Genomic DNA, 20,989 nt, shown 5'->3' with positions numbered 1-20,989 from the left:
ATATATGTTAAGATAAAATTTATTTCTTACTTTCTCAGAAATCTTATAATTAGAAAGTTTGAGACTCCTTGGAACTTTTTAAATGTTTCTATAACACGTTCTCTGTTCTTTCATCATGATTTCATACAGTAGCAACCAAGTCCAGTGTTTAGGCCACATTCTGGGGCGTATGTTTTACCATTTACTATCATTTTATGTTGTTATCATGCCTATTTTTCATGTAAGCTATCAGAGTTCTAACCTTGCTTCTATTCAGACTTCTCCAACTTTACTCATTTGTTACTCGCAGGGTCTGATTTTATGAAAAATTTAACTTTAGATTTTTCTTTTATATTCATTTTCCACATTGGTGATTCATTATATAAGAAATAACTTTAGTGTATAATGTAGTTGTATATATGTACATATTATTTGTCTGTTTGTTTAGGTTTTTATGTAGTGAATTATTAGAATTAACTTCTTAAATGCATCAAATGAAAAATATAGTTTTGGTTTCTAATTCTTGTTTTTGATTGTTTTATATAAAATTCAATATTATATTCACAGAATTATTAATTAATTCTTTATGAATTCACATAATTATTCTTTTATTTCAAGATCTTTACTCTTTTAGTATATGTGCTGCCAAAACGAGCACAAGATCTTTACTTTTGAAAACGTGTTGGGTATTGAATACTGAATCCTAGAGATAGGGAATACTGAGTATGTGTTGAAATTGCATTAATTGTGGATCTAGTCTCCTAAATGGATTTCCTTCCAGAAAATCATTTCTTGGCCTGAAAGAGAAAGGGAAACACATAGTAATGGATAACACACACTCAAAGTGTATTGGGTACCATGGCTGAAAAGTTATTAAACTTTTTTTTAAATCCTGAGATAGTAGTATATCTAGCTTTTCAGGATTCCTTCTCTACTTGGCTGACTCTCTCTTTTAAATGCATCTTAAGTAATGTAGTCCAATTCTCTATAGGAATGATATATAAAATTTCTCAGTGTCCCTTGGTATTATAACTTTTTTTTTGTAAGCAGGGAGTACCCTTGTAACTTCTGCTTTTCTTTCAGGCTAAATTTCAGATGTATGCTATCTGGAAGTAACTCATTTAAAAAAATGAAAGAAAGTATCCATTTTATTTATTTTAATGAAATGAGATATGCTTTACATAAATGAATTCTATTATGTAGTTTCACTGGGGCTGGGATGTAGTTCAGCATAGAAAAACTGCCTGGTGCAAAGCACTGGGTTTCACCCCCAGCACTGCAAAAACAAGTAATTTTACTGGTTAGTCAGAGGTTGTGTGTGTGTGTGTGTGTGTTTGTGTGTGTTTGTGTGTTTACACATGAATATGTGGTGGTGATTGTTTTTTAGGTAAGTAAAATAGCATGTCAAATAGGCAAATTCTTATAACCAATTTTATGATTTAATACGTGGAACGATTAAATTACTAGCCATCATCTAGTATGCTTTCATAATGATCTGTCTAATGAAATCAATGTTGTTCAGCATATTTTCTTTCCTATTGTGTTCTTTTATTTTTTCTTCCTTTTTAGGGACATAGTTCTCAAACTACTTCAGTATGAGGCATCAACAAATGTAGCAGATAACAAAGGTTATTTTCCTATTCATCTGGCTGCCTGGAAAGGAGATGTGGAAATTGTGAAGATTCTTATTCATCAGGGACCATCACATTCCAGAGTCAATGAACAGGTGCACTTGTCAAATGTTTGTTCATGCTGTAATTTACTCTAGAGTTTTGCAAATGCAAAGCCATATTGAAAAATTGATTATTTTTATCTTTACCCTGCCAGAAACCTTTCTATTGCTGAATTTCCTAAAGCTGAAATATGAAAATTTCTTTGGCATTTGGATATGATGCATAGCACTAAGTTGGGCATTTGTGAAGATGTTTTGTTAGTGAGAAAATCCCACATAAAGGAAGTAGTTGTAATATTTTTGCCTGTCTTATATAATCATCCATTTTGTAGCTATTGAATATTTAAACAGAACAGCATTCACATTTATAATGAGAATTAGAGTGTTCCTTAATAAAATTTTAAATGCTAAAACAATGATGATAGCTATCATTTGCATAATCCTTTACCATTTATATAGCACTTTCACAGTTAAGTACCCTTTTTGTGAATCAGAATGCAAGTGCAGTGTATACAGTTGTTAGTCACAAATTTAAAATTTTCCTGTACACACACATGCACAGTAAGTTGAGCAAAATGCCACATGGCAGTATGAAACTGACAAATCAAAGTATTTGCAAGAATATGAAGTCTGTATTACACATAGTGGATGTATTTAAAAAGGAATACCATTCTCAATATTAAAACAGATAAGGGTACAGATTCCAGAAAGTGAAATATGTTCTCTTAGTGCAGTATGATGACAGCATCTTCAGCTCTGCATGCCCCCTACTGTTCCCATTTTGTAAAACTATATTTGAAAACCAGCATGCAGTCCAACAATTGAATTACAACTATGACATTAAGCTGCAGGTTGGCAGCCGTCCAATATCAATGAAAGTAGGTTACTCTAGGGCAAGCACGTCTGATAAAGTATAATTAGCATATTGTTCAAAAGGATATAGACTTTGCAGATCTTTGACTGAAACGCAGACTAAAGAATAAAAAATAACACTAGTTGTACATAGCAAAAGAAAATTTTTTTCAACCAAATACAACATTGAAAGGACTAATTAGGAAAAACATTTTATCACAATAAAAATTTCTGAGTTTATAAAAATGCATATTTAAAAAATGACAATATACTAATCTTTAAAAATATAACATACACAGTTATCTTTATCATCACATCATCCTAAAAGAAAATTTATGGGAATGCTGTTCTCTTGCTGAGAAAACTAAAAGTTAGATCTTTTATAGAATGAGCCATCTGGTGGTTATTCTTAAAATTGAATGATGCAAAACAAACCTAATATAAAATGGGAAAACAATCCAAGGTTAAATATGAGGATACTAGTTTTTACAAACAAAATGTTTTTTTAAATGACATGAAAATAAGGAAAAATATATACTATCCATACATATCTGAAAATCCATGCATAGTTGAAAATTTTACAAGATATGTAATTGTATTGGTATCTTTTTAAGAAACACTTGTTTCTGGTGGCATTGAACAGATCAATAAATTATAAAAACTTCCTTTTTAAAGAGATTGGAATTCAAAGTTCTTTTTTTTTAAAACTTTGATTCCTTTGTGTTAAGGTTTCTTTTGGCAACAAGTTGAAAATTTCTTGAGATTTTTAATATCATACTTTCAATATTTTTTTGTTATACATATTCTCCTATAGTACTGATAGTTTTCCCACTCCATGCTGTTTCTCCTAAAAGTTTCTGATGTGAGAATTTTATATTTATAAGTAATTATGTTTTTATGTAGCTTTATTTATTTTTCCCCCTTTTGAATGGTACAGGAACATTCTAATTAATTATAAACCTTTATGTATTTAAGCAACAGAGGAAAGGAATAAATATGGCAATTGACATTTATTGAGACAAGAGAGGCCAAGCATTGTTCTAAGTACTTCACCTGCAAAAATGTTACTTAATTCAGTCTCACAATAATCCTCTGAAGTCATATTACTATTCACATTTTTATAGATGGGATATCAGGCTCAGTACAGTCACATAATTTGTTTGAGGGCACCTATTACTGAGTGACTAAAACTTAGATTTGAACTCAGGACTCTCTGGCTCCAGGATCTTCTCAACAGTACATTAGTGTTGTCATCTTAAATCCTGTCACTGAAGAGTGTTTACTGTATGCCAGGCCTTGTCCAAAGCACATTATCTACATTATTTTACTAGGCCCCTATGTAGCCCAATGAAGTAGGTGTTTTTTTTTGGTACCAGGGATCGAACTCGGGACCTTGCGCTTGCAAGGCAGTCAGCGGAACCACTGAACTAAATTCCTGGCCCTACCAATGAAGTAGTTATTAATTATTCTTACTTTATATTTGGGGATAAAGTAACTTGCCCATATCATAACTACTAAGAAACACAGTCAGCATTTGAGCAGTTTCTCTGTGATCCAAAGCCCAATCTTTTAACCAGTAATACACTATGTTTTGATGTTGAAGTTATGCATCCTAATCAGGACTTTGTTCTGATTTCTGAAAATTAACTTTGGTTTCTAATAGGGTAGTTCCCTCTTACCATGGGGGATATGCTGCAGGAGCCCTAGTGGATGGCTAAAACTGCAACAGTACCAAACCCTGTGTGTACTGTTTTCTCCCATATCCCTGCTGTGTTGCCACATAGTACCAGAGTTTATCTTTCCTCTGTGTCGCATGCCCTGGGGCCTCCTTTGCATCATGTTCTTGTACTTTGGACTGTTATTAAGGATTATTTGAACACAAGCTCTGGGATACCACTACAGTTGATCTCTTAACTGAGGTGGCTACTCAGTGACACCAGGTAGCAAATACATTGTGGATACCACTGGACAAAGGTATGCTTCCTGTCCTGGATGGGATGAAGTGGGTGGCACAAGATTTCATTGTGCCGCTCAAGAACAGTGCACAGTTCAAAACGTATGAATTGTTTATTTCTAGAATATGAGACCTTGGCTGCCTGTAATTAACTGAAACTGCAGATAAAGAAATCATAGATAAAGAGGGATTACTGTATAGCTTTCTTTAAAAATAATTCTATGTTTTATATTTAAAGTTTATAAAACATTCCTATAGCTGTCTTAGATATATAAACCAAACTGTAAGGTTTATAGAGAAGGTCATGGAATCAAGAGATTCACTGTTGCTAGTGAGTGGCATGCTAGCACTTCCACCTAGGTCCTGTTCTATTCTAATTTTATTTGCCATAGAATTAGTAGTTTAGAGTGACATAGTTTTGAAAAACAAAGTGGGGCTCTTTTCTGGTTATGGTTTTTATAGTAGTCACATCCTTCTTTTATTAACTGATTTATTATTTTCTTCTGATTTTCTGTATATTCTCTGTACACTGATCTTTCCTCTCCTTTTACCTTCCCTTTCTCTCATTTTTGCCCTTTAACACTGTGGCAAAACTCAGAGCATCCTTATCTCAAAAATATATTAGCTTTGCTATTTACTGAAACTTGAAGTTGTGTTAGATGTTTTACTTTGAAGCAAGGCTTTTTGGTGAAAAGCTTTTGTTAGCCAATTTTGTCATGTTATCTGAGAGTGTCCTTATTTTTCAGAGTCTACTGGTAAAAATGAAGGAATTCAAAATCTTTTAAGAATGTTCTGTGTAGACCTACTAACAATTATTGAGTGAGGCATCATAGCTTATTTACTTCAAATTAGATGTTTTATGTTTTTTAGACTGCTATTGAGTGTGGACACAAGTGTGCAATCATGGCTTTGTAATGATAACCTGGTTTGTTCTCCAGTGATGCGACAGTCCCAGTCTGTGTTGGTTATGGATAAAAATCTGTGAGCATTTTCTCCTGAGTAGATCTTGAACGATCAAAATAATTTCTCTTGAGATTGAATTGTGCTAATTGGTATTATTAAAAAAAACACTCTCAATTTTGTTCTCATATTTTCCTAGGTTAAGGATTTTGGAAAAGTAGAGATATTTTTGAGGAATCATTATTTTATAATTGGCCTTTCTCTTTTCTCAGAGATGCTGTAGCTTGAAAAATGAGATTCAGTCTTTCAGACCAAGGAGAAATTGTGTTGCTCAGGATGCATATGTTGGTGTTATATTTTCATGTTATAAAATAATAAGCCTGTTTTATAAAATAATAAGTAAGCTTGGTTTTCTTATCAGGCTTGTAAAACTTTGCCAGATTTTAAAAATCAGAGAGTCTAAACCTGTACGCAGTTTCTGTGTTAAAGTAGATTATAGTAAACATTCAAACCAAGTGCAGTAATGACTCCCCACAAATGATGGAAGAAATAATATCTTCAGCAGGATTCCACTCCACTGGATCTTAGTTTTTCATTGTCTTTCAGGGGTAGATTTTTCTTCCAGATTTGACTCAAATGCTGTCTTTTAATAATATCCGAAACAAAGTAAGAAGGCTTTCCTAGTGCGTTTTTTCCTCCCTCTCCTCTTTTTTTTAGGTTTTCAGATCTCCACCCTGGACTCTCAGCTTACTTATTTGCATTCTTCTATCATCCACAGTAAGCCTGAGCTATTTCCTGGAACATTAAGATTTGTTCTGAGTTTGAACCTTCCTGTCCTTTTGTTTTGGTAGAAACAGCTATCTAAGCAGGTATTTCCTATAAACTCGTTTGGTCTATTTTGGGCACAGTCCTAAGAAATAAGGCTTTCAGATGACTTGTGTCCAGCATTTCTTCTTTAGAACAAAGCAACACATGGTAGTGTGGCATGGTGAAAAGAGCCTGAGTTTGGGATTTTGACATGTGTAGGTGCCAAAAGATTCTGATTCTCCCATACACATGTATGTAACCTTTTTGAATCTTGGTTCATCATCCATGAAATGGAGATATAATAGCAATCTTGCAGAATTGTTGCAATAGTTAAATGAGACAAATATGGAAAGTTTCTAGACACTGAGCAAATAGGATTAGATAATTGTTACTTTGAAAAGTGGAATATGTGGTGGTTTAGAGCTCTGATATTGAGTGTGGGCTACTGGTTCAAATCCTGGTCCTACCACTGAATGGCTGTATAATCTAAGACCCATCATTCAGTTACTCAGTGCCTTTGTTTTCTCATCTGTAAATGTGAATAATGATAACAGTAGTGTCTATCTCATAATCAGGAGTAAATGACTTGAACATATGTAAAATGCAACTCTGCCTGGTACCTAGTATTAGCTCTAATCTTGGCAGCTGCATTCTCTCCAGAATCTGCCTTTAGGATCATTCAATTTTTATTGCTAAAATGCTTGGTTTACATTTCTCTTGACTGACCCTTCTACCTCCTGACATACCAAGACCCCTTGCTACCTGCCCAAGTGGTCTGCAGGGTCAATCTGTGTTGCACCTGGGTACAGTTTTTTTTTTTAACCTTGCTTAAATTTCTAGGAAAATCTCACTGATTTTTCAACCGAAACATTTATAAACTGCTCAGGTGGCACTGTAATATCCCTTATCTGTGGTGAGTCTAGATCTACTTCTCAATCTGTATGTTTCAAGTATATTTTAGGGTCAGAATATCTCTGTTCTCTTTGCAAAAGAAGCAGTGATTTATATTGTTGGAAAATACAATGAAACCTAATTTGGGAAACCTTTGTATAAATCTTTCATTATCAAGAATTTGTCATCTCAACTATCTTTAGGAAAGCCAGACTATGAAAAGTGCATTATAATTGTAATTAATCTCACTCATTAGCACGTGTCGCAGAGGCGTGATGCCCGCTGCAGAGAACACTGGCCATCTGGGCTCAGCAGGCCACTACTGCTCTGGCTGAGTCATTTATCATTCTTGGAAGTTGGAATGCATGATGCAAAAGTTTGCTTTTTTATATTATAGTGATACAAATATGACTTTTGTGTTTTGGTGCAGTTTTAGGAATTGAAACCAGATCCCTGTGTGTTAGGCAAGTGCTCTACACTAAGCTACATCCCTAACCCAAAACATGATATTTTTTGATATAATGAGTGATAGATATTTTTTAAATGTAAAATTAATTTTTTATAACAAAATTATTAGAGAATAACCATGGTGAATACACTGTGTACTCCATTATATAAAGAAAATGTGGTTTTAAAAAATAAAATGGAGTACTACTCAGCCATGAAGAATGAACTAGAGACATTTATAGCTAAATGGATGCACATTGAGGCCATACTCTTAAGTGAAATAAATAGGACACATGTGTAAATGCCAAATAGTTTCTCTAGTGTGAGAAACTGAAAGTGTAAATAAGGATCAAAATATATAATTGATGATGTGAAATAGGAAGAAAAGGTCTAAAGGGATAAGGGAAATGGGACGGGTAGGGGAAAGGTAAGAAGGGAAAGGAATAAATATGAGAAAATTAAAAACTGGAAACAAAGTTTTTGTGAATAGGGAAGGTGGAGGGGTTGAAGGGAGGGCAGGGGAATGGGAAAAAAAATAAGAACCAGGGTACATCTTGTAAAGGTACAAGATCCCAATGATGAATGTCATCATATTGTATACCTTAAATGTACCAATAAACTTAATGGAAAAAAACCCTACATCTTTTTAAATTGATGGGTACTTTCATCAGATATAAAATTCAGCTAGACACACTAAAATAGGTTAATCTTAAACTTGTGTTTTTAGACATTGCAGGTTTCAAATTACTGTGTTTAGATTTTGATAAGTAATTGAATTTCTGAAAGCATATCTTTTGTGTCTTTGCCTTAAACAGAACAATGAAAATGAAACTGCCCTACACTGTGCAGCTCAGTATGGACACTCAGAAGTAGTTGCTGTTCTCCTAGAAGAGCTCACTGACCCCACAATTAGGAACAGCAAGCTCGAAACACCTCTGGACCTGGCAGCACTCTACGGACGGCTTAGAGTAGTCAAAATGATCATCAGTGCACACCCTAACTTGATGAGCTGCAACACTCGCAAACACACTCCGCTTCACCTTGCTGCCCGCAATGGTCACAAAGCAGTTGTACAGGTGCTGTTGGAAGCAGGAATGGATGTGAGCTGTCAAGTGAGTCTTTAGTTGTGCTTTCAAGGCAATGCTGCTGCACCACATGCTTTTAAGAAATAGAAAGACATGTAAAACATAATCTTTAGCTTCATGCTAATCAGAGGGCTGTCCACATGAGAAATGATTTGTAGATGGCAGTAGTGTATGGCACCATACAATGTAATGTATGTACCAGTAATGGTTGCCTTTCTCCCAGTGTCCAGCACATAGCCTGATATACGGTAGGAATCCAGTAAAGCTGAATGAATGAAACAAAATTCACTTGACATGCATTATGTTTAGCATGCTGACACATTTAGAATTCACTTTTCACAGCTGTTCCCTGAGATTGAGAGCTATTAATTTTCAATTAAGAGATGAGGAATTAGATTAAAAAATTTAAGAAATGTGCCTGAGGACACATGTTTGATAAAACTAGACTGTGAATTAAGTGTACTGATTAAAGTCTAGACCTCTTTCCAATATAATTTACCATCTATACATAACTAATGCAGGAACTACCACCATACCTAAGGCAAGTCAGAAAAAGAATGATTGAAGAAATGTGATTGGAATTGAGCTTTGAAGAAAGGATAACATTTTCATAGGTTTTGTTTCTCCATAAAAAAGGGTTGCCTATTTTTAAAATCTATTTTAAGTTAGCCCCAACTTGAAAGTTGGTCTTTTTTTTAAAAAAAAACACTTTCTCCTTTCATGGTTGCTTCTTGGCTGGCCAGTTAGTGGCAGCATTATCTTCCAACAACTCTTGGTTCTTGTCAGATTGTTACTTTTTCTGTATAATGAGCTACCCCAAATATAAATATTTAATATAATAACAAGTTAGCTCATAAATCTGGGACTAGCAATTTAGTCTAAGCTCATCTGGGTACTTTTGGTCTTGGGCTTTCTCATGTGTGTTGGGTCAGTTGTAAGTCAGATCAGTGTCTCTGTTACAGAGATTGGCTGGATATTGTCTGGGTGATGGAGTGACATTATCATGTGTCTATCAAGATCCAGTAGTTTAGCCTGGGCTCACTCTCATGGGAGCAGTAAGGTTCCCCAAGAGAATACAGCTGTATAAGGCTTTTTGAAGCCTAGCTTGGAACGCCACACTATCATTTCTGCCATGTACAATTAGCCAAAGCAAGTCAGAAAGGCCACCCAAATTCATGGAGTGGGAAAATAGTTCTGAATTTGAAGAGAGCATGAATTATAAAAGGAGTATGAATACCCAGAGGGAATAGGTATGGCACATTTTGCAAACACCTCCATACTCCAGGTGAAATTATTTCTCCACTGTGGGGTTACTTTTCCTAGGAGTTGTTCAGAGGTTAAATCTTGTGTCTACACTTTTTCTTTAAATTTCTAAAAAGCATATGCTTTTCAGTCTCAGGTTTAAGGCTAGCACACTGACTCAATAGTTCTTTAGAGTTTTGCCTTCCTTATTTTGTTGTTTAGATTTTTTTTTGGTACCGGGGATCGAACTCGGGTCTTTCCACTTGTGCAGCAGGTGACGAAACCACTGACCTAAATCCCCAGACCATTGTTGTTTAGATTTTTGTGGTATGGTATTTCTATTTTTTATTACTCAGTTTTGGCAGTCTTATAAATAAACATATGTTTTTCTGGCCTTTATGTTAGAAAAGAAGTCTCCTCTTAGAGCAGTAGTCAAAGCAGGTAGATGCATGTTTTCTTTTATAGGTGACTCACAAAGTTACTTTACCAGCTGTTTAATGATAAAAGTAGATATTTATTGTTGAAATGTGAATTTATCTAATCTGGATTCACTACTTTCGTAACACTGCTGTAATACTTCTAACTTGTACAGACTGCTTTATAACCAAGGATTTTCACTATGTCGGAGATCAGTGAGCCATGGCTAAGATCTTTTCATGTTTTGTCCTAGATGACAAGCCCAGAAGGGAAAGAGTTTGGATTTCATTTTATAAATGTATATTTTTTATGAAAAACATTATATTTTGTGTTTTTGGAAAATTTAAAATCAAGAAGATCTCTGTGGCAATCAGACAAAAAAAATTGGCAATAATGACATATAATAAATGCCAAAACAGAAAGCCTGGAGATATGTGAGGAAAATAAAGATTTTTTTTCCCCTGTGCTAGGGGTTGGAACCAGAACTTTTGCACTGAACTACATCCCCAGCATTTTTTTCTTTTAGTAAAGATCTTACTAAGTCACTAAGTGGACCAGGCTAGGCTTATACTTGCAAACCTCTTTCCTCTTGTCTCAGCCTCCCAGTGTACTGTTATAATATGTGTCCACCACCATGCCTGGCTGACAAAATAAAGATTTAAAAGAGGAGAGCATGGAAACACATTGATGCAAGTGATATTTGAAGAATACTTTGAAAATCCAGTAGGACTTTGAATTTTAGGTGTAATTTAACTTGCTTATGTGTATTACTTACTAAAGAGTATTTAAAAATACTGAGTTTGAATTCTTTTAGATGGAATGTATACTTTCTAAGGTATCAACCTCTTATTTCTTGTGTCACTGCTAATATCATTCCTTTATATTTTGTACACCCCTCCTGTTAATTATATATTAGGGTAAATTGACATAATATATTCAGATCTCTGTGACTACCTGCTCAGAAGTGTCAGGGCTGGTACCTTAGTAGGATGGAACATCTTCTGTGCTGCTATAACCTCTTTTATTTACATTCATTCTATGTAGAATTTCAGGAAGTAGAACTGACAAAAAAGCTCTAAAATATATCTGAATAAGATGAATTTTGCAGATGTAGTTAGCTTTAGTTATGCTTTGCCATTTGTTATTGTTAATTTTGTTCATAGAAAGATTTGTTTTTTGAAGTGAAGGCTGAATGCTTTTCTTTTGAGTGAATGATCTATTATTCAAATTAATTGTCAAAAATTTTCTGCTTTATGGACCTTGAGAAAACAATCCAAAAATTCATTTGGAACAAGAAGAGACCTAGAATAGCAAAAGCAATTTTAGGCAACATAGACATAGCAGGGGATATCACAACCCCCAACTTAAAACTATACTACAAAGCTACTGTGATAAAAACAGCATGGTACTGGCAAAGAACCAGACCTGAGGACCAGTGGAACAGATTAGAAGATGCAGAAACAACTCCAGTCACACTCAGCCACCTCATCTTTGATAAAGGAGCCAAACACCCTCACTGGAGGAAAGATAGCCTCTTTAATAAATGGTGCTGGAAAAATTGGGTTTCAACTTGCCAAAGATTAAAACTAGACCTATATCTCTCACCATGCACTGAAATAAAATCAAAATGGATTAAAGATCTGAATATTAAAACAGAAACACTGAACTGCGTGGAACAGAGATAAGGTAGAACTCTTGAAGACATTGGTGTAGGAAAAGATTTTATGAGCAAAACCTCAGTTGCCCATGAACTAGCACAAACAATCAACAAGTGGGATCTCTTCTTATTAAAAATCTAATGCACAGCAAGAGAAACCACCAACAGTGTGAAGAGACAACCCACAATGTGGGAAAAAATCTTCACCTGCTCTTCCTCAGACAAAGGCCTACTATCTAAAATCTATAAAGAACTTAAAAAAATCAGACCTCCCAAATTTAAAGACCCAATCCGAAAATGGGCATCTGAAATGAACAGACATTTCTCAGACAAAGAAGTAGAAATAGCAAATAAACATATGAAAAGATGTTCAACATCTCTGGTCATTTGAGACATGCAAATGAAAACAATGCTGAGATTCCACCTCACCTCAGAAAGAAGGCCTGCTATCATGAAATCAACCAATAACAAATTCTGCTGGGGCTGTGGGGAAAGAGGAACCCTTCTCCCCTGCTGGTGGGAGTGTAGACTGGTGCAACCACTGTGGAAATCAGTATGGAGATACCTCAAAGAACTAGGACTAGAAGTCCCATTTGACCCAGCTATTCCCCTGCTGGGGATCTTCCCCAAAGAATTGAAGGAATCATATCACAGTGATATATGTGCACCCATGTTCATAGCAGCACAATTTCTAATAGCTAAAACTTGGAAGTAGCCCAAATCTCCATCAACTGGAGACTGGATGAAGAAAATGTGGGTTTTTAAAAAATAAAATGCAGTACTACTCAGCCATAAAAAATGAGAAATCAGAGACATTTTTAGCTAATGGATGCACATTGAGGCGATACTCTTAAGTGAAATACATAGAACACACGTGTAAATACCAAATAGTTTGTCTAGTGTGAGGAACTAAAAGTGTAAATAAGGATTAAAAGGTATAATAGGTAATGTGAAATAGGAAGAAAAGAGGCAAAGAGAAAGGGAAGTGGGAGGGGTAGGGGAAAGGAAAGAAGGGAATGGAATTAATATGAGAAAATGAAAAGCTAGAAACAAAGCCTTTGTAAATAGGGAGGGATGGAAGGGTTGAAGGGAGGGCAGGGGAAGGGGGAAAAAATAAGAACCGAGAGAGTATGTAAAGGTGCAGATTTCCAATGATGAATGTCATTATATTGTATACCTAAAATGTACCAATAAAATTAATTTTAAAAAACTTTCCCCATAACATCCATGGCAAAAAATTTAATATCAAGCAGGTGTTTGTTGATGTTCTCACTAGTAGAGAATGAACAGTATCAGCCAATAACCTTAGACTGTTTCAAAGAATTTAATATTCATTAAATTACATTCGTTAACCAGCTGGGAATTAGCAGTGTTAAAAGTAATCTCATTTGGTAAATTATAGTAATACACTTTTAGACTTTATTTGTACTCAAATTATTATGAATAAATCTTAAGAATTTATAGGTGGCTTTGGAAGATCCTTTCCTTGTAATTATGTTATTTTTAAATGCAGTATTTATGTTAGTATTTTCTCCAGAAGCTTTGTTTTTGCCTCATTTCTCTCTGAGCAATTTTAAATTACAATATTTTTGAAGTAATAAACAAAATAATTCAGTTCCTGTTTAGGTGAATCTCATGCAGGTTGAAAATCCCTTATCTGGCATGCTTGAGACCAGAAGTATTTCAGATTTCCTATTTTTTTTAAATTTTGAAATATTTGTATTCACACAATAGGATATTGCGGTGGTAAGGCCCAGATCTAAACATGAAATTAATTTAGATTTCATATATCCCATACACATATAGTCTGAGGTAATTTTATGCAGTATTCTTTTTCTTTCTTTTTGTTTTTTTGGTACCGGGGATTGAACTCAGGTCCTTGCGCTTGCGCAGCAGGCGGCGAAACCACTGAGCTAAATCCCCAGCCCATTTATACAGTATTCTTAGTGTACCTGCATTTTGACTGTGACCTATCATGTTGAACTTTTCCACTTGTGACATCATGTTGGACTTCAAAAAGTTTGAGATTTAGGGCATTTCAGATTTTAGGGTTCCACTTGAGGGATGCTCAATTTGTATTATATTTACTTTCATCTTAAAAGATATTTTAATAAAGTCAGTAATATTAAGACAGTAGGGTTGAACTGACAGTTTTCTCTTGAAAGTACCAATTATTTCTATAGCTTTCTAACCCAGTTCTTGGTAGCTAGGAAATGATAGTGCAGTGTTATTCCAGAGAATTAACTTTGTGTATTTCTTACATGTTTCTCATTAAAACCTGAAGAGTTAAAGCACTGGCATAGCATTGATAGCGTAACATAGACTTTATGTGAATAATAAAAACATGAAACTCAACTTACCAAAAGTTAATAATAAAGAATGTGAGTTATCATGGTACAAGCTGTTAAGATGTAAAGTTGAGTAAGGAACAGCTTTTGTTCACACTACCGCAAGCGAAATAAGACAGTTTCATAAGTGAATACATTACATTTGAATGATCCATTTGCTGTCTAACTTCCCTAGATAACAATTTTGGAAATTCTCTATATTCCTACATTTCCTTCTCTGTTATTTCCCTCTTAAGACTTTTCTCTTATTTCACTGAGAAAACAAGAGATCACAGGTTTTCACCACCACATTGGCCAGTGTACCATACATGTTGCTTCCCTTCCTGGTGCTTTAAATAAAACTACATTTGTAACTAAGGCCATGCCCTCTGTTTGTTCATTGTTTCCTATCCCTCCTTGTATGCTTCAGGTATATTGCTTGTGAGTATTCACTTTATCTTTAATATTATAATTTTTTAAATCCTTTAACTGTATCATTCACAAAAGGGCACAAAGGATATGGTTACATGCAAACCTATGAAATGCTTTTGCTTCCACTTGACTGTTGTGTGTTTTCTAAATTGTCAGTGAGTAGTTCTGCATCAGTCTGTGGCTGTATATGTGAATTTTGTTTTTTTCTATACCGGGGATTGAACTCAGGACCATGCACTTGCCAGGCAGGCGCAGTGCCACACTCCCAGCTCTGTAATATGTCAGTTTTGAGTTGCCTGAAGTGAAATCGGATCATCTTCAGCCAGCACAGACTCCTTGCAGATCGTGTGTTTTTCTGTTGGAACTATACTTCAGAAATCTTGTGAAAATGTAATCTTTAAAAATTCTGTTTGTTTTTTGTTTTGGCTTAGATCTAAAATGTACCCCCAAAGTCTGATGTGTTTGGAAGGTGATTGGATCACGGGGAGCTGTTCTCCTCATGGATTCATCCATCGATGAGTTCAGGAGTTGAACTTGCTGTTAAGAGGTGGGGCCTGGTTCTGGTTGGATCACTGGAGCACAGCCTGGGAGAGTGCGCGGTATTCTGTCTCTGGATCCTTCCTTCTCTCCCTCTGCTTCCTGGCTGCCACAGTTTGAGCAGCTTCCCCCCACCATGCCCCTTTGCCATGCCCATTCTGCCTTAGAACTAACCAACCATGGGCAGAATTGTCTGACCCAAAAGAAATCCCTATTCCTTTAAGTTGCAGGTGTCCAGGTATTTTGTCCCACTGATGGGAAAGTGCATAAAATGACAGTGGATTCTCATGCAGTTTCTTTATTTTTTTGTTTTGGTTTTAGATAATAGAAAGGTGCTTGCTTTGTGTGTGTGTGTGTGTGTGTGTGTGTGTGTGTGTGTGTGTGTGTCTGTGTGAGTGTTTATGGAAAGTGGAAGTAAACAATAAAGAGACTGAAACTAAAGTTGTAAGAGAAATACTGAAGATACCTGATGAACAAAATTCAAGAACAGCAGAAAATGATAGAACAAAGAGCACAAGTGGAAGGCTAGTTTCAATGGGGGGAAAATGCTTTCTTTGAGATAGAGTGAAGGAAGAGAGGACAGGTAAAGACATAAGATTTGAGTGCTTAATTAAACAGGAAGAGAGGTCCATTCCTTTTCATGAAGGGATGTTATTTTGAACTATTTGAAGACGTACCATATTCCTCTTCTGCCATTTTCCCTTAGTCGATGTGTCATTTTCTTCAGCTCTCTTCACATGATATTTTCATCAGTCATTTATCATTTGCTACTCTTCTCTCTGGTCACATTCTAATCTGTTAATAGTCTATAAAAGTTTAATACCCACAGTTAAATGTAGTACTCTAGATGCAGCACAGCCAGTGTAGGACACTAAACACTCCTGCCTTTCATCACTCGCTTACTTGATTGCGAAGACTAAGATGTTCTTACCTTCTGAGTTCTTTATCTCAAGAAACGGCATCATGGCTCTTTGGTACCAGAAAAGGTACCAGGGATCCTTACTTCTGAGTTAAATGTCATTCTAGTTCTGTTTGCTTTCTTTATCTCCATAAATTTTTTTAATTCACTGATTAAAACAGTAGTCATAGGACACACATCTCAAATACCTGTACTGTTTTCTCTACTAACCTTTACCATGATCATACTTTATATCTTGTTATTATTGTTTTCTTTTTTTCTCCTTTAATCAAGAATTGATCTTACTGTATTGGGTCATTCTCTTTCACAGGCTTGAAGAGGATTATTATTAGAACATTAAATTCTGAAAGATTTTTTTTTTTGGTACCGGGGATCGAACATGGGGACCTTGTGCTTGCAAGGCAGGTGCCGGAACCACTGAGCTAAGTCCCTGGCCCTAGAACATTAAATTCAGAAGGGGAAACATGTAGCTAAGTACTGATATCTTCATGGACATTTTCTATTTGCTGTTTTGGCACTTTGATGGATAATAGCCTAAAAACATGGGTATTTTTTTCCTTCAGATACTGGGGACTGAACCTTGAGAGCACCAGCTTGATACCCAGATATCGTTTTTAAAATTTTGAGACAGGGTCCTGCTCAGTTACACTGGCTGGCATCAAACATGTGATCCTCCTGCCTAAGCCTCCTGAGTAATTGGGATTATGGGAGTACACCACCATATCTAGCTACTTAAAAATAATTTAAAAATATCTAGAAATTCTGTATAAAATATAGCAAACATCCCTTTAAATGCATAGTTGAGTTTTCTCAGAAGTCATGGAAATACATAAGTCCAAACATAAAAAGCAAGCTAAAACCCAGGGCTATAAAAATGAACATCATTTAAAAAAAAATTTTATTGGTACATTTTAGGTATACAATATGACATTCATCATTGGAAATCTGCACCTTTACATACTCTCTTGGTTTTTATTTTTTCCCCCTTCCCCTTCCCTCCCTTCAACCCCTTCATCCCTCCCTATTTACAAAGACTTTGTTTCCAGCTTTTCATTTTCTCATTAATTCCATTCCCTTCTTTCCTTTCCCCTACCCCTCCCACTTCCCTTTCCCTTTGCCCCTTTTCTTCCTATTTCACATTATCTATTATACCTTTTAGTCCTTATTTACACTTTCAGTTCCTCACACTAGACAAACTATTCGGTATTTACACGTGTATCCTATGTATTTCCCTTAAGAGTATTGCCTCAATGTGCATCCATTTAGCTAAAAATGTCTCTAATTTCTCATTTTTTATGGCTGAGTAGTACTCCATTTTATTAAAAAAACACATTTTCTTTATCCAGTCTCCAGTTGATGGAGATTTGGGCTACTTCCAAGTTTTAGCTATTAGAAATTGTGCTGCTATAAACATGGGTGCACATATATCACTGTGGTATGGTTCTTTCAGTTCTTTGGGGAAGATCCCCAGCAGGGGAATAGCTGGGTCAAATGGGACTTCCAGTCCTAGTTCTTTGAGGTATCTCCGTACTGATTTCCACAGTGGTTGCACCAGTCTACACTCCCACCAGCAGTGGAGCAGTGTTTCTCTTTCCCCACAGCCCCAGCAGAATTTGTTATTGGTTGATTTCATGATAGCAGGCCTTCTTTCTGGGGTGAGGTTGAACCTCAGTGTTGTTTTTTCATTTCCTTCTCTCGAATGACCAGAGATGTTGAACATTTTTCATATGTTTATTTGCTATTTCTACTTCTTTGTCTGAGAAATGTCTGTTCATTTCAGACACCCATTTTTGGATTGGGCCTTTAAATTGGGGAAGTCTGATTTTTTTAGGTTCTTTGTAGTTTCTAGATAGTAGACCTTTGCCTGAGGAACAGCAGGTGAAAATTTTTTCCCACATTGTTGGTTGTCTCTTCACACTGTTGGTGGTTTCTCTTGCTGTGCATTAGATTTTTAATAAGAAGAGATCCCACTTGTTGATTGTTTGTGCTAGTTCATGGGCAACTGAGGTTTTGCTCATAAAATCTTTTCCTACACCAGTGTCTTCAGGAGTTCTACCTAACCTCTGTTCCATGAAGTTCAGTGTTTCTGTTCTAATATTTAGATCTTTAATCCATTTTGATTTTATTTCAGTGCATGGTGAGAGATATAGGTCTAGTTTTAATCTTTGGCAAGTTGAAACCCAATTTTTCCAGCACCATTTATTAAAGAGGCTATCTTTCCTCCAGTGAGGGTGTTTGGCTCCTTTGTTGAATATAATGTGGCTGAGTGTGACTGGAGTTGTTTCTGCATCTTCTAATCTGTTCCACTGGTCCTCAGGTCTGGTTCTTTGCCATGTTGTTTTTATCACAGTAGCTTTGTAGTATAGTTTTTTAAGTTGGGGGTTGTGATATCCCCTGCTATGTCTCTGTTGCCTAGATTTGCTTTTGCTATTCTAGGTCTCTTCTTGTTCCAAATGGATTTTTGGATTGTTTTCTCAAGGTCCATGAAGTATGCTGTTGCAATTGGGATTGCATTGAATATATATAGCAGTTTTGGAAGTATGGCCATTTTAACTCCATTGATTCTTCCTACCCAGGAGCAAGGGATGTCTTTCCATTTTCTGATATCATCTTCAATGTCTCTTTTCAGAGTGCCATAGTTTTCAGAGAAGAGGTCTTTGATTTCTTTCGTTAGGATGATTCCTAGGTATTTCAATCTTTTGGATGCTGTTGTGAAAGGAATTGTTTGCCCTATTTCTCTCTCAGTGCAGCTGTTGTTCATGTAGAGGAAAGCTATTGATTTTTGTGTTTTGACCTTGTATCCAGCTACTTGACTGAATTTGGTTATTAAGTCTAGAAGACTTTTGGTGGAGTTCTTGGGGTCTTCTATATAGAGTATCATGTCATGTGGAAATAATGATAATTTGACTTCTTCATTTCCTATCTTTATTCCTTTTATTTCTTTCTCTCGTCTAATTGCTGTGGGTAATGTTTCCAAAACTATATTGAACAGGAGTGGTGATAGTGGACATCCTTGTCTCGTTCCTGATTTTAGTGTGAAGTATTTCAGTTTTTGACCATTTAGTATGATATTGGCTGTTGGTTTTTCGTAAATGGTTTTTATCAGGTTGATGTAGAGACTGTGTATTCCAGTTTTTTGTAGGGCTTTTATCATAAATGCAGGTTGGATTTTGTCAAATGCTTTTTCTGCATCTATTGAGATGATCATATGGTTTTTGTCCTTCGCTCTATTGATATAATATATTACATTGATTGGTTTGCATATGTTGAACCATCCCTGCATCCCTGGGATGAATCCCACCTGCTCAGGGTGTATGGTCTTCTTGGTCTTCCTTTTATTTGCCAGTATCTTCTTAAGGATTTTTGCATCTCTGTTCATTAGTGAGATTGTGCTATAGTTCGTTTTCGGTTGGTTCTTTCTCTGCTTTGGGGATCAAGGTGATGCTTGCTTCTGGGAATGAACTCGGGAGTATTGCTTCCCTTTCAATTTCATTGAAGAGTTTAAACAGTAGTGGCAGTAGTTTCTTTCTAAATGTCTTGTAGAATTCAGCAGTGAAGCCATCAGGACCTGGGCTTTTCTTAGTTGGTAAGGTTTTAATTACATTTTTTTTTTTACATTTTCAATTTCATTGATTGATATTGGGTTGTTTAGAATTTCTAGGAAATTCTTGGATCTTATCTCTAGCCATTGAATCAGAAATTATGGAGATAGGGCTCAGAACAAGCTTTCTAGGTGATTTTGATTCCTTTGAAGATTGAGAACTAGTGGTATGGGTGATAGCCAGATCAAGAAGGCCAGGAGTTAGATCCTGGCAGGCAGAGGACCAGCCTTTGAGATTCCTGGGGGAAGAAAAGAGAGTGACTAGAATACGAACAAGTTCAGTAAGCCAGGACCATAGACTGGAAGAGGGTCTTGGAGTACAGGAGACAGGGGGGAGATTAAGCAGGGAGAAGGCAGGCTGGTTTTGCAAGCCATGTTAAGGTTGTTTAGGTTTCATTTATTATAAATATTGATTTATACATAGGTCTCCTCAAATGGAATGTGGATTTGAAGGCCAAGGTGATGTTTCCATCCTTCAGAACACCCTTGCTGTTCTTGGGATGGAATTGGTTTTCAATAAGTGCATGCTGGCTAAGTGAAATTGTTGGATAGTCACAAAAGTCTTATGTAATAGGCATTGCTCTGCTTTGAGGCTAAGAGAACAGGAGTTGCTTCCTAACACAGCAAGACCAATTGGGCAGTTGAGAAGCAGAGGTGTTTCATACATCCCAGTCTTGAGCCAGAGATTTAGCTCACTGGTTCTGCCACCTGCCTCGCAAGCACGACATCCTGAGTTTGATCCCTGGTATCCAAAGAAAAAAATCCCCAAGTCTTTGTATTTTGTTTCTAGAATCTCTTCTATATTCCATACTATTTTTGTATAAATGAGTGCCGATATTGAAGAAAATATGTATGAATACACAAAATGATAATTTAAAACTTGGTATGTATTCCAGATGCAACTATGCTTTCCTTTTTTTTTTTTTTTCCCAGACAGAAAAGGGGAGTGCCCTTCATGAAGCAGCTTTGTTTGGAAAGGTGGATGTCGTTCGAGTTCTGTTAGAAACAGGTACCTATTGTGGTGCTCCTATCCTGCTGAATGCTATTTCTATTTCAGGAATTGATAAAGGAAGTGATGGTTTTCTTCACAAGTCATTCTTCCTCTCTTCACTCTAAATTGCAGATACGTATTCATACTACATAGAATTGAGCATTGCTGTTAAGATAAAATTCATGTAAATATGCACCTTCCTTTACTCAATAAATGTTCTAGTAAAAAGCTATTGGAAATTACTATTTTATACATTTAAATACACTAGAGAATCTACCA

At 35.8% G+C, this 20,989-nt stretch overlaps 1 protein-coding gene across 23 annotated transcripts in view; it reads left to right on the top strand.

The window, feature by feature from the left end:
• The window catches only part of Anks1b (ankyrin repeat and sterile alpha motif domain containing 1B), a 1,083,815-nt gene that overhangs the window by 156,782 nt on the left and 906,044 nt on the right, over positions 1 to 20,989 (top strand). For 20 of the 23 annotated variants that reach the window (XM_087192834.1, XM_087192832.1, XM_087192825.1 and 17 more), the window contains exons 3-5: positions 1,549 to 1,705; positions 8,318 to 8,614; positions 20,653 to 20,728. In XM_087192834.1, the coding sequence (XP_087048960.1) occupies positions 1,549 to 1,705; positions 8,318 to 8,614; positions 20,653 to 20,728 (530 nt within the window). Of the gene's footprint in view, positions 1 to 1,548; positions 1,706 to 4,327; positions 4,478 to 6,205; positions 6,227 to 8,317; positions 8,615 to 20,652; positions 20,729 to 20,989 lie in introns of those variants that run through there. The other 3 variants (XM_021258428.2, XM_087192835.1, XM_087192833.1) reach the window with 3 other exon arrangements.

The sequence above is a fragment of the Heterocephalus glaber genome, unplaced genomic scaffold, assembly GCF_053883595.1.
Source record: "Heterocephalus glaber isolate CG9 unplaced genomic scaffold, H.glaber_assembly_v1.0 deba00001572, whole genome shotgun sequence".
NCBI classification, from domain to species: domain Eukaryota; kingdom Metazoa; phylum Chordata; class Mammalia; order Rodentia; family Bathyergidae; genus Heterocephalus; species Heterocephalus glaber.
The sequence above is the reverse complement of the archived record's forward strand: the minus strand, read 5'-3'. Positions and strand labels throughout refer to the sequence as shown.